This window comes from Triturus cristatus, chromosome 10 (assembly GCF_964204655.1).
Source record: "Triturus cristatus chromosome 10, aTriCri1.1, whole genome shotgun sequence".
NCBI lineage: Eukaryota > Metazoa > Chordata > Amphibia > Caudata > Salamandridae > Triturus > Triturus cristatus.
The window spans coordinates 1,065,030,454-1,065,045,640 of NC_140593.1; the positions used below are offsets into that span (position 1 = coordinate 1,065,030,454).

The 15,187-nt window shown below is 44.2% G+C and overlaps 1 protein-coding gene across 6 annotated transcripts in view; it reads left to right on the forward strand.

Annotated features, from left to right (window-relative positions):
• CARD11 (caspase recruitment domain family member 11) overlaps positions 1-15,187 on the forward strand; it is a 935,632-nt gene that overhangs the window by 834,374 nt on the left and 86,071 nt on the right. For all 6 annotated transcript variants that reach the window (XM_085629202.1, XM_085629205.1, XM_085629200.1 and 3 more), the window contains 2 exons: positions 1,779-1,875; positions 7,808-7,903. In XM_085629202.1, coding sequence (XP_085485328.1) covers positions 1,779-1,875; positions 7,808-7,903 — 193 coding nt within the window. The remainder of the gene's footprint in view (positions 1-1,778; positions 1,876-7,807; positions 7,904-15,187) is intronic.

Genomic DNA, 15,187 nt, shown 5'->3' on the forward strand with positions numbered 1-15,187 from the left:
AAGGCGACATCTTCCCAGGAAAATCACTGGGTCCTGCCACTTTTTTTCAAATTAGGCAATGCTACTTTTGTCTGCTCTGTTCTATGTCACTTGCCCTCCCCCCCGCCCCAAACTCCTCGGAGAATGTCAGCTTGATCACCTACCCATCCTTTTGCCCCTGGTTCCTCCACTGCACCACAGCCATCCTTATTTTCCAACTCCACCCTGCACTCCTCCTAGTATTGTGACCGTTTTGTTTCCTGTGGATCATCCTGTGGATGAAATTCAGACGATCCCTCAAAACCTGGCTTTTTGAGCAAGCCTACAACTGATGTTCTTCTGGGTATCGATCGCTGCCTTCTCTCCTACAGCGCCATGAAACCGCCCAGTGTACGTGCGCTTTACAAGATATTTTTAACATTAACATTAACATCATCCTGGTGCCATCCTACTCTTGTTCCTGAGGGACACCTTGGGTATTATTTGTTCTGTACCTCTGAGCAAGAAAAGGGGTTGGCACATATCTGATGTCCAGTGATGAGCACTAGAAGTTGCTGTGCCAAATCTGGCCATTCATACTACTCTATCCCTAGGCAAGGGCAAGCCATTGACCCCTCCCACCTCTCACCAGTCATTTGACTCCCTGATCGCATGTCTGGCCTGATCCATCCTCCCTTGCTTTTCTCTTGCCTCTGCACCACTCTGCCTCTGAACACGGTTCCCCCATACCCTCTGGCCTGGCAGTGCCCTTCCATTTTCTCTTCATGGCCCCAGGTCTCACTCAGACCATTCGCCTAAACTCTTCAACTCTTCAAAGCTGTCGCCTTAGAAGGTTTCTTAAACAGTACTTTGATTAATTATGTTCTATTTAAGCTTAATATAATGCCAGTCTAGCAACAGCCACAGAGACAGCATGAATCAATTGTGAAATCCCAAAATCTGCAATGTCAAACTAGACCTGTAAAAAGGGCAAGGGGGTTTCCCTCCCATACACAGCATTCAGACTTAACTAGTATTACCTTATGGGGAGCTGTCTTCACTGGAAGGAGTATTTAATAAGAAAATATCCCTACATTTCCCTGAAGGGGCCTGCTCCTGCCAGCAGAGGCAGCACTGTCCTGCCTGGGTTTGAGCAATGCATAGCTCATAATGTGAGGTGCTGGAGTGCATGGGTATAACAAGCTAATATCTGGCACATGGGTAGAGTTTCCGTCCATTTGATGGGAGTTTCTTGGCATCTGGCAACATACTTAAACAGCAACACTGGCGAATGTTATATAAAATACTTGTGCCATGTATACATTTATTCATACATCCAAATATATGTCAACCCTCAAAACCCATGCAAAAAACACAACAGATAAACCCAAGCAAAGACACCAAGTCAAAAGTTAACACATAAGTTCAAAAGCCAGAGCTGTTGGCTTTGCTAATTTGTTTTTTCTTCCTTATGATGTGGCTTGGTCAATTTCCCAATTGTTCATGCTGCCTGTGTTGTGCTGTTATTCAGTTCTTGGTAAAATGCAAACAATGCCATCAGTTCTCTTCAACATCTGACTTGTGTTCGCCCTGCTTCTTCCATCTATCTTGCTCTTGTGCACCTCTTCTGTAAAAGGGCCGTTATTAAGCTGATAATGCCCAGTGGACTCTGGGAGAGTTTATCGAACACCAAAATCTGAAATCCTGAATTGATATTGACTAACCATGTGTCTCTGATCTAGTTTGCAAGAACAGCACACATGGGGCATGGACCAGCTGAAAAACAATATGTCTGTCTTGTCTTTTCTCATTTACTGCAGGGCCCAGCAGCTTTTGTTGGTCAAGCTGAACCGGTTAATGCACAGAGGCAGCCGGGATGAGACGGACAGTTCGAGTAACACTTTGAAAGCGCTCAGGGTAAGTACGTCTGAAATCCATCACATCTCACAAACGTTTTCTTCCCAGTTCTAACTTCACAGCTAGTACTGACAAGTCATTATCCCTGTCCAGGTTTTTTCCTCTTCATACAGCAGGGTCTACTTTCCAGGGCAGCAGATGATTAACAAGGTTTGAGGACCAATCATGAAGGCAGGGGAAAAGAAAAAAACACATTTGAGTCAATAATTGCTGGACTGTGACAGACAATAGGCCCATGCACTAAAATAAAAGTGGCCCCACTAGCAAATCAGATAGCTAAAAATTAGTGTGAGGCATAACTCATGTAATTCTGTGTGTTACCCAGAAATTCTGCTAGATTACGCAAGAAGAGTAATTCTGCGTGTAGTGCTATTTCTTAGCACACAAATGCTCCCTTGCGTCCAAAACGGAAGCAAGGATGCATTTTACACTAAGAAGCAGTGCTGAATGCAGCAGAACACAAATAGTGCGAGCTGCTGCTTGCACTCGCTAAATGTGCCTTTGCAGTAGTATTTTACCCTCAAATTACTCTTAATTATGCGAGGAGAAGTAATCGCATAATTATGCAGCAGAACACAAATAGTGCGAGCTGCTGCTTGCACTGGCTAAATGTGCCTTCGCAGTAGTATTTTCCCCTCAAATTACTCTTAATTATGCGGGGAGAAGTAATCGCATAATTATTTGTAATTCGGCGTCATAGATGAACACGGAATTACCGAAATTACTCCTGCGGAATTGAAATTCCACCCACGCCTCCTAAAAAGTAGCCCATGTTTGCAAATTGGGGTCATTTTGAACTTGCAAAGACACGCTCTATAAGTGCTTTACAAGGTATGTAAGACTACATGGATTTGTGCTTGCTTAAGCCATGGTTTGTGGTGATATCAGGGAAATCAACTGTAAAAACCATTGGCAATGCCTATAGGTCTGATTTATGAATGCACTGTCAAGCCAGACCTAAAAATCCATGCGGGTTAATGACTGCCTTCCGTCCATCTCTGCTGATGCTGCTAGAGAAAACCACCATAAATGATCTAGTTACCTAAGGAACTTTAATAGCATTACATTGTCATGTGTGTGCCCCTGAAAGTTCAACCTCAGGCAACTGGAAAAATAAGTTAAATGATCACAGCTGTGTGGAGGCCAAGCCCTTTTTTTGGAAGCACGCAACTCCTGCCCAATGGAAACATGTACTCCTGACTCTCAACATGTGGGCGGAGCCAATGCCCATTAACTGCGCTGTCAAGCCAGACCATAAAAACCGGCCCATCAGCCCATAATACAGGCCCACAAACAGCCACAACAAGCTTTGGCAATGCCTATAGGTCTGGCGTTAAAGAAATGTTGTATGGTAATGTGAAAAAAAGTAAATGTGCAGTTCCTATTTGTATGGTAATGAGAAGCATTGCAGGTAAATGGCATATGTGGAAATGTTGGACTGTAGAATAATATTGCTGTAGGTTAAAAGGTCAGGTGATAGTTGCATTGTCAAGCCAGACCTAAAAATTCATGTGGGTGAATGACTGCCCTCCTCCCATCTGTGCTGCTGCCAGAGAAAGACAAACACCGTAAATGATCTAGTTATCAAAGACAAGTTTACAGCATTAGACTGTTATGGATGCCCATGAAAGTTCAAGCTCAACCAGCTGGTGGAGGGCAAGCACTTTTGTGGGAGAAGCCCACAACTGTTGCCCAATGAAAACACATATTCCTGGCTCTCAACATGTGGGTGGAGCTAAAGTCTCTCTCCAGTGGTACTCAGCACTCACACAATTGTCTGGCAACAGCTGCACTGTCAAGCCAGACCATGAAAATGGCCCATAGACAGACCTGTCAGACCAGCGTTTCAGGCGCTGCCTGATTGCCCTTTACTCCATTGAGTGGGGCAAAAAGTGCTCTGAAGTTACCAAAAAGCATTGCCCATCATTCCTGAAAAGGCTTAATAAATAAGTGAATAAGCAGGTGTATGAACACTCATGACAAGTAAAAAGAAGAAACTAAAAACAAATCCAGGTGAAGATGGAACCTTACACCTGCAGAAAGGAGTGCCTTGATCCGTGGTCTCCCCAATACCGCACTGACTCCCCTGAAAGGCATCCTTCACACTGCAGCACACCTCATCAAAGAACTTTGACTACATCACCCCAACCCAAATGGAACCAGACAGGCTATCTCTTCACGCCCACTTCATGTGTCACTGTATCGCATACAAGGCCACCAGAAAAGACACCCTGCAACCATGTCTTCACTAGACTAGCAACAACAGCAAAAGCTTAAAAAAAAGGCAGACCTTTTCCATCTACAGTTCCAGAATGAAGAACATCATCTGGTCCTATCAGAATGTACCCATCCGTCCTGCACTTCGGGAAGCATGTCTTAAGACTCACCTCTTCAGATCACATTATGAATGCGATTTTGACCTTCCTGCTGGGATGACAGAGGTAGCAGTCAGCCCAGAGCCGAGTCACCCAGGGTTTGCTAAAAATATTCACAATATTGTTTCAGCACAAAACAAAATAAATTCTGAGTGAGCTGCCATGTAATGGAGGCTTCCTCTGCTTGACTTTTTTGTACTGAAAAAACCTCAAAGTTGGGTTTCTTCCTACAGAAGAAAGTCAAGGAATGTTTCTAAGTGACATTATTCTCTTATTCTGGCTGCGTCCTCCATAGCTTGCATTGTGGTCCTATGTGGAAAGTCATCAGCGGTGCAGTCCATGTACTGAATAGTTCAAGGCTTGGGCCACAGTGATTTCCTGTCGGGCCACCGGCTAGGTGTTTTAAATGGTAGAGCCAGCAGAGGGTCAGACATCTGAAACTTTGCAATTTCTTCACCTCTAAGTTATGGAAAGGTGCACTGGAGTTGTGCGATTTTGCATCTGTGGTGTTTTCTGCATAATTATGGATGTGCTCATTTGCCACATAATCCATCGTCTGCTGCACAATCTACAGATTTTAACAAAAAATGTTGTTCTAGCTCAAAAGTTACTAAAACTCAGTAACGTGTTAATGCACAATGGCAGGCACTTTGCTAAACTTGTCTAGTCATCTTTCTGTTGCTTATTGCTGTGTTTGGGTGTTAAACTGGTACTAATAAGGTGAAACATTTGACCAGATAGTGTTTGCATGTGTAAAAAGGGTGAAATAATGAGGTAATACAATCTCAAAATATCAAGCATTATGACGCATAATTTGCATTTTTCTTGACACATAATTTAGAAAACCCTGATGCATAAATTGGTCCTGCCTTTCCCCTATAATTCCAGTGGTCATTGTTAGTGGGGGTTGTTGGGGGGCAACATGTTTGGTGAAACTGAAGCTCTGCCAATTAATGGCGAGGTCCTGGCCCACGAACCGCCAATTGAAGCCGCTTTGCCTGATAGGTTTCCCAACCCACAAATATTCTACATTCTTTTAAACCACATCTCTGGGCTCTTGCACATATTCAGTGCTACAGTTTTTCTCTTAATAGGTCCGTTTTTATCATGTACATATACATACATACACAAATGCACATCCATATACATTGCCATAAGAATTTAATATCCAGCACCATGCTCACATATCTCTGCTGCATTTCAGCGCCATTGAATAAACTTGACCACTTTATCTGGGAAATTAGGGGCCGATTACGATGGCGGGCGGACTTGAGTCCGCCCTCCATCGTAGGGGGATCGGGACCGCCCACCTGCAATGTGGCGGTCCCGCACCCCTAATAATGATGCGACCGCCACTGCAGCGGTCGCATCTGGCAATTTAACATTGCGGCGGGTGCTGCTGGCTGCAGCTCCCACCGCAATGGTAAATGGCCATGTTGTGCATTTCTCTGCACAACGTGGCAGGCACCGCATGGTGCCTGCCACCTTGTGCATGGAAATGTAGCGGGTACCCACCCAGGGCACAACTGCTCCCCCCACAGAGGGGGCCCATAACGGCCCCCCAAAAGCCAGCCTCCCCGTATCCCCGGTGGTATCCGCTCCGCCAGGCAATCGTTACTCTTTGCGCCCGCCACGCTTGTGGCACAATCTCACCCGCTATCCTAATGTGGCGGTGGAAATGGTAGCCAGATGGCGGATGGACCGCCACCACCAGGCCGGCGGTGGCAGTCCCTCCGCCATCGTAATGAGCCCCTTAGTTACAAAAGACAATGATCTAAAGTCGAGGAAATTAATGCACATGCAGGAAGACATTGTCATCTAAATGCAAATGTGAGCATGGTGCCCCATAACCATATGAAAGGGACCCGCAGAATGAAATGAAAACACTAACAAAAACACAGAACATTACACACACATATTCACACTCACACACACTCTCACACACTCACACACTCTCATACACTCACTCAATAAAAATTGTACCCCAGGCATACACCCAGGTGGAATTTACACAAATACCCCTGCAAATCGATTATATAGATTCATTCAACCTCAATCTATATTGAATACACCCTCATCTCTTCTGCCCAAACTTACACTGACATCACATCTGTCTGCTGTCTGCTGTCTGCTCACTAACATGCACGAGGGTCATGTAGGAGAAATGGCAGACCGGTCCATAGCACAGGGGTTCTTCTGTGATCACATTCACAACCCAACATTCTAAGGAGTGGAGTAGAAAAAGTGCAATAGGGACTAGTGTAATCATGGAAAATGGGTCCCTCCCTCGAGCTGTGAGGTAAAAGAGAGCTATACTTAAGGTGCAGAGGGCCCCCCACACCCTAAGTGTGCGGGTCACCCCACCGGCAGCACTAAAGAAAGCTTTTCCTGTGATTTTGAGATCAGAAAGATGCAACCGTTCTGTAGACAGACCTTACAACTCTTACTAAATCCACACAGTGAAGCATAAAAGAGAGGCATGCTACCTGTAATGGGGTACTACCATGATCACATCTATGAGAGGGCATGTTCTGAGCCTGGCATCTGATTATATAGGACTGTCTGCACCTTGGACAGACTTTATGTGCCCTATTCATGAGCTAATTTGATTATAAATATAACATTTACAACCAAATGCGCAAAGGGAATTCCTGATAGGGTTAAGTCCATTCATGTGTGCTGATGTTCCGCAATCCTCACTATGGGTGCATTGTTCCAGACACTGGTAAATCCGACTCTGAATTGGGCATTCCAAAGCATGCATGTTTGTGAAACCTGACTTGTTATTGGCCTTCATAAACCTCTCGCTTACTCCTCTGTAGAAAGGGACAGAGTTTTACTGCATCCAAGGGCTGGTGTAATTCCAGTTCCAGTGTGGAAAGGGGAACAGACCACTCCAAGATTCGCTAGGGGTGTTCGTGGAAAATGTTTTGCCGTGGTAACAAGAACACAAAAAATGTTAGTTCCTTTTTCCTCTTATGTGGAGTTCTCCACCATGGAGAACTCCGGATAGGGGGAATAGGATGTCCCTGGGAATGTCACATGACTCTTTTAGGGATGTGCATGGTACCCTTCACGTGGGACACCTTTCCATGCGAATACTTGGGAATGTTTTGTGAATTCCAGAAAGTCATAAACCTACACTCGCACATTGGTGAATCAGTGCATGCAGGCTGGTGACTTTCTCTGGTGATCAGGTCTTATAGTTAATAAATCACTACAGGATTGGGGGAAATGTCGCGGAATGGCAGAGTTCTGGGTCCCCTAAGAGAATTCAAGATCTGCGCATGCTTGTCTTGTAGACATTTTGATTACCTGAGCCATTTTGAAAACTCCATTCAGAGCATTATTTAAGTGTTATTGCCCTCGTTTGCGGTTGTTAACAGTGTTAAAAGGCGGCATTCTAAGACAATTGTCCGAGGAGGAATCTCAACATTCTAAACAACAAGCTTTTTTCTTATTTTAAATAAAGCATGGGGACCTTTTAGTTTACCTATTTGATAGTTGACTATAACCTTTTGGAAGAGGAAAATGAAGTCCTCTGTTCTTCATTTCAGAACACGCTGCAGCCGGAGGAGGCATCGCCGCAGAATGACCCCAAGCTGAGCCCCCGCCTCTCGCGCGCAAGTTTCTTGTTTGTTCAGATCATGCAGGTAATCTGACTGACATTCACTCCTGTCGAATCAAAAAGGGCAAATCTTTAATAAACAAAGTAGGGTCAAACCTCTACACTATGGGTCTCCCCTCATCTTCACCTCCTTCGGGTGCCCTCCAGCAGGCTGGCTACTGCAGTGCTGCTGTGGAATGTGACACCACCACCAGAACAACACATTTCAGTTTTTGATTTTAAAGTGCCACTTTCAGAGTCTGGGCATTTAGCATGCATTAGTTTGACCTCACCTGCCCAGGTCTTGTGTAAGAAATGCTTTTCTGCAGTTTAAGAATGTAAAGCTATATGGGAAATAGAAAGAAGCTCTATGTAAAGCACTGTGGATAAAAGCACTACACAAATTACATTGTTTATGGAGTCGATTTAGAAAAGGAGAATTTACTCCTAAGTGTACTTCCCCAAAACCTACTTGTACGTGACAGAAATCGGTCCTGGGTTGCTTGTGTTCCGGTTCAGAGTGGACCTGGCCTGGCGTTTTGGGCGGGATGGTTCGGATTGGAGCAGGGTAACTTCTGATTTGCATATGGCTGAGTCTAATCTGAGATCGCTTGGTGGGCAAAAAAAAATGGACTGGCAATGCAGCCGGAGTGATTCACAGTGGCTGAGACTAATTCAAGCATGCCATCCATTACTTTCTTTGTTTACCTCATTGTGACGCCCAATGTGAGACACATAGGGCCATATGTAGGTAACATACTATTTACCGATTCATAAATACCGAATTTTACCGATTCGGTATTTATGAATCGGTAAATAGTATGTAGGTAAGCAATCGGTAATTATTACCGATTCAGTAAATATCGGTATTTATGAATCGGTATTTACCGAATCGGTAATAATGCATCCCTTCCCATTCATTCCTATGGGCCTGGAGGCCCATAGGAATGAATGGGAAGCCATTTACTATTACCGATTCGGTAAATACCGAATCGGTAATAGGGGATGCATAATCATGGGTGGCAGGGTGTCACATTGACACCCTGTTGCACCCCTGATTCGTGCATGTGTGCACATGTGGCGCACACACATGCCCTACCACATGGCACTTTTAAAGCAGCCAAATTTAGCTTTTTGAAAGGTATTCGTTATTTAACATCAACCTGTAGTTGGTGTTAAATACCGAATCCTTACTACTGAAATTCAGTCACTTGAGTGCTCCCTACATATGATTTAAGGATTCGGTAATTTACCGAATCTGTATTTTACCGATTCGGTATTTTACCGATCCCTTACCGATTCGGTAAATTACAGAATCCTTAAATCATGCCTCCTACATCTCAAATGCCTAAATACTGGTCGGTAACGGGATATTTACCGAATTTCGTCCGTTACCGACCGGTATTTAGCTACCTACACGAGGCAGATGATGCTCAATTTGTCACTGGAATAAACTGCACCAGGCTGAAGAGCATCAACTAGGGAAAAACAGGTCAAGGATTGCTTGTGCTCTGGTTTAGAGAGGATCTGGCTTGGCAATTGGGGCTGGACTGCTCCAGCGTCGAGACTGATCCGCAAAGGGTTGGATCTAATGTAGCCTTAGAGCCCCATAGCGGGCTCTACCAGCCATTAAAGGTCTCTCCAGCGTTTGGCTCGTGCCTTTAATAAGGGAGCAGACCTTTAATGGCCAGTAGAGCCCACTATGGAGGGCTCTAAGTCTATTAGAACATTCCGCCCCAAGAGGCCAGAATGTTCAAATTTGTAAAACAAAGACCTCACATAGCCCAAGAATGTTGAAATCCCCTTCGGCTCCTTGAGGCCTTTGTTCAACGCAACAGCTGTGAACAAACATTAGAATGTTGATGCTCCCGACTCCTACCTTCTACTGCTCATGAGAAGCCCAGAGCACTCCATTGTCTTCAGTGCCGCTCTCAACATTCCAATGTTCTAATCTGAAATGGCATTGTGGGCATAAACATCAATGGACTGATGCAACCCCGAGTAAATACCAGTGGCTGAGATTAGTTCAAGCATCCCAAACACCACAAGGAAATGTATGGGAATTGGCAAAATGTGTAAATGGGTCATAGGAGTAAAGCTTTTATCATTAATTTATTTAAATTACCCTAAATTATCGTCCCAAAGGGATTTTTTGTCGGGCCCAAACTAGGATATTAAACTCGTAATGAAGATTAAGTGGTTGCCCGTAAAGTAGGAATTAACAGACTCTTTTTAAATATTCATAGGCAGCAGAGGTCACTGAATTTATTCTTTGCTGCACAAATTTCCCCTTCCATTCCCTTTTTTCATGAATAATGGTATTGCTTTTTTCCTGCATGACTTACTGCAGGGAGCCAGAGCCGCTTAGATTTATTTCAGTCATGTAGTCAAATCTCCCATCTGTGCCACAGCAGATAATTGTCGAAATAGCTATTTCCCTGCAGTGGATACGTGAATATATTTCGACTTAACGTTATGGTATAGACGTATATATGTTTTCTTTAATCTTTGCAGCTCACAGTTAATGGCAAAACGTGTAGATGTTGATTTGTTCACTTGAGTTTATTTGCTTTTTATTGCATTCACTTCCAATGTAGGGCCTCATTCCAGGTAATACCACATCCAGTAAATACCGGTGTGGACAGCCGCAGTGCATTATTATATCTCTATACTGAATTCCGCACTTTGGAATCGGGCTAACCTGATAAAACCACTTGTTTTACCGGTTTCATCATGGAATGCACAGTATTTTTGCAGCACAAGTTCCACAAGGCAAGCTCACTTGAGGGCAAGTGGTATTACTGCACCAATTTTAAGGTTTTATGGTATTTTGTTTTTTGACATTTCCGTCTGTATTCATCCATATTTATTTTTTGCTTATTTTTCCTGTATTTATCCATTTTTATTTTGTGTTTTCTGTATACATGAAGCTGCCATGGGTATTTTTCCACATGTATTTAACTGATAAATATATGTTTGCATTTGAATGTCCAAAAGGTTTCAGCAGTATAGAGTGCAACAGCGTTATCTGAAAAAACTTACATTATAAAATAGCGTAAAAAACTGTAAATATGCACTTAAAAAATCTTAATTTGGAAATCGATTGTCTTTTTAATCTCCCCATACCTCTCAATCTCTACACCTACTGACCTGGCACTCATGACTGACAGTTGAAAAAAATCATCCAAAGATGGCCTATTTTCTGTATTTTTCTGTATTTAAGAATAAATACAGACCAGAAAATGGTTTTCTATCTGCATTTATCTGTAAAAATCAGTGAAAACTGAAAAATGGGAGCCCGAAGTATAATGCAGGTAGATCCGGAATGGGGATAGCATCAGTCCAGAATTAAGCCTTCAGAATTGCTACTCACTCGAATTTTGCCTGGAGTGACTATAGTGCATATTTACTAGAGAAGTGGCGGAGCGTGGCTCCGCAACTTCTGAAACGAAGGGCTGCACCATATTTACAACAATATGGTGCAGCCTTGTGTTTCCCTCTGTGCTGGTGCTACATTTTGCAGCCTAGCGCCAACGCAGGCACCCTTGCACTATGGTAGAGGGTGTCTGCATTGAGGGGAAGATTGTATATGTGCAGGAAGGTGTCCCTTCCTGCACATAAACAATCATTAAATGGCGTTTTGAAACTTCTATGTGTGCTGCTTAATGCAGCATTCATAGAAGTTGCAAAAATGTCATTTTTTTTATTGATTGTTTATGTGCAGGAAGGGACACCTTCCGGCACATAATCAATGAAAGGCCTTTTGCGGTTTCTATGTGTGCTGCACAACGCAGCACACATGGAAACAGCAAAAACAAAGAGAAATTAAATATGTCTCCTCGTTCCCCCTGTTTAAGACCAGGTTTTCCCTGATCTTAATTTTGGTGCTGCCCCATGTTTACGCCACCCGTGTAAATATGGGGCAGCGTCAAAATGAATGGGTGTTGCGGTGGAACGCCCATGCCAACATCCACTGCACTCCCCTTTCACACTAAGTATAGCGTGAAAGGGTGCCTTACAAGGCAGTGTTAAGCCTTGTTAAGTGGCTTTACGTTGCTTTGTAAATAAGGCGAAGCACATATCACCACAGGAACGTCACTAAAAGTGACGTTCCTTTTGGGCTAGGGCCTTGTAAATATGCCCCTATATTTGTATGTACTATATTTTGACTCTGGCCAAATTATCTTCAGCTCTTAACAGATTTGCAGGGCCTGCCTCACCCACTTCTTTATTGCCACATTCCCCCTTGCAGCACAAGTTCCCTCACGGCCATATTCACAGCCACTGCACCCCTCTCCAACCCCCTTTATGCCACATTCACTCCCGCGGCAGGCCTCACTCACTCTCTTCTTACCACATTCATCCCTGATGCACACCTAAGTCGCTGCATTCCAGCCACATTCACCCCTGTCGCATGCCTCACTTATTCCTTTATGCCACTTTCACCCTGGCTGTGACCCAGCCTCACTCACTCGCTTTATGCCATATTAAGCCCTGCGGCATATTTCGCTAAAACCCTTCCTGCCACTTTCACTGATGCTACATAACTCACTGTCTTTATGCTACATTCACCTCTGATGCCCTTCCTGCCATATTCACCTGTGCTGCGTGCCTCACTAACTCACATTATGCCTCATTTATCACTGTGGCAAGCCTCACTCACTCGTTTCCGGCCACGTCCATATCTAATGCACACCACACTTGCGCACTCCTTTTATGACACTTAAAACTGCTGGTGCTCTCTATATATCACATTTACACCTACTGCATGCCTCACTCACTCTCTTCCTACATTTACTCTTGCTGTAGGCCTCACTCACAACATTTAGACTGCATTTACCCAATTCTGCACGCGGTACTCCCCTCTCTACCGTACACACCCAGTGCAAACCTTATTAGTGGCTCACTCACTCCTTTTCTGCTGCATTCATCTCTGCTGCACACCTGGTTCCCTTCACATCTCAATCACTGCTGCACACCTCACTCATTCCATTCCTGTCACATTCAACACTGCTGTGAGCATCTCTCCCTTCATGTTACATTCAACCCTTCTGGGACCATCGCTCATACACTTTACACCACATTCATCAGTGGAGAACAGCTCCTTCCTTCCCACCGCAGTCACCCTTGCTGGCTGACTCATTTATTTTCTGTATATCACATTCATTACTGCTTCCCACCCCACCTTACTCACTCCCTTTACTCCACATACATCACTGGCCCACTCCATGCCCTACTAACCCATTGGGAATGGCATTCATAGCTCACTCCCTTCATGCTCAGGTTACTCATGCTGCACACCACTCTATTTATGCTGCATGTTTCAATCACTCCCCTCATACCACATTCACTCCTTCTCCATCCCTACACTCACCTGACCACATTCACCACTGCTGCATGCCTCAGTATCTACCTTTGTGTATCATTCACTCCTGCTGCTGATTTCGCACCTTCTTTTTATGTCACATTCACCACTGATGAATGCCTCACTTCATCTTTCACATTTACCACTGCTGCGTGCCTCACCAGCTCCCTTTATGCCATCTTGACCCATGCAGCAGGCCTCACTCACTCACACTTATCCCATCACATTTATCAGTAATGCACACCTCATTCACTTCTTTCTTGTCACATTGTCTCCTGCTGCATGCCTCGCTCTCTTCCTGCCATATTCACCCCTGATGCATGCCTCACTTACTCTCTTTATGCCACATTCCCGCCCTGTTGAGAGCCTCGTCCAACAACCCAGGATGCCACATTCAGCCCTGCAGCATGTCTCAACCACTTCCTGGATGCACATCTAACTCACCCTCTTTATGGCACAATTATTCATGCTGAACGCCTCACTCACCCCCTTTATGTCATATTCATCCATTCTTCATGCCTTACTCCCTTCCTGCTACATACTATACTATACTATAGCTATATGCATCACTACCTCCATTTGTACCACATATACCTTAGTGAATTTGGCATAAACTCACTCGCATCCCACCACACCCATCTCTTATGCACTCCCTTTATGACAAATTAAGCCTTACTACTACTTCTCACCATTTATTCCACATTTACGCCTGCTCTCAGTACACACGCTTAGTAAGGTGTACCCTGCTCAATATTATTGCAAAATGCTGGGGTGACCAGTGTAATCAACATATCATGAAAATGCCCCTTGGACATTACATAAATTCATTAGTTGTTTGAACAATTACACTTATTATTTTTTTCAAAGCAGGATCAGAAAAGTGCAACTTAATACAAAAACACTTTTTTATTTTATATACTGAAAAAACATTACCAAAATGCCACAGAACCAGCCTATATGAGCCAAAACTAAAAGAGAGACTAAAATCGTCAAACTAAACCTATGATACATCCCTTCTAAAAGTCATGAATACAGTACACATAACACAATTTAACCCCTTCGACGCGCATGACGGAGCGGTTCCGTCATGCACGTCGGTTGCGCTGTGCGCATGACGGAACCGCTCCGTCATGGCCCCGCCCGCGCACGGAACCTTCAGCGTGGCGCGGAAATCCGCGCCGCGCTGAAGGGGTTAAAAACAAGGTAAGTAAGCTCAAGGGTCTAAGAGTCCAAACAGGAGGGAGAAACACCATCTTTGAGTTTCAATATAATGACCCACTCTGCTTTTAATAACAACTGTGCAATGCCCCATGGAGCTTCCAAACTGCCTACGTTTCGGTTCCACTCATATTCCAAGAGCCATCCTCAGGACTTCATGAGAGTTTATGCATTTATGGGGTCTGTAAATGAACATAGCAACAAATTATTCCTCATTGTATTTTATCTTCAAGTATCAATATTTCCGGGACGTTGCAAAAGACATGAAATCTACCTTTAGCTAACACTTTTTGCTCTGTCTAGCAATCATTGCCTGCGCACTCGGTTCTTTGAACAAATGCAACATTTTTACAAATTCTTTCCGCCTTTTAGCTGCGGAGGCCGACATATCCGGGAAGATACGACAGAGTGGTACTTCCGTTGAAGTGAACTGTCGCTATTTTATGGCCTTACTTAATATTTGTTCCCTAACCTGAAATCACCAAAATTAACCAGCATAGTCCATGGGAATTTGGCGTTGGGGGGAGGTGTGCTGGCACCCGATGAGCTCGCATAATAGTTAGGTCTCCATTAAACTCAGGAAGGACATTCTTTTTAATGAAAGAATCCACCCATGATAAGGTCTGCTGTCCCTCAAGACCCTCCGGAATTCCGAGAATGCGGAGATTGGAGCATCTGGGGTGATTCTCTAACTCTTCCAGTTTATATTCCAAAACTGACTTCTGGCTCTGGTAGGTGGCAACTTTA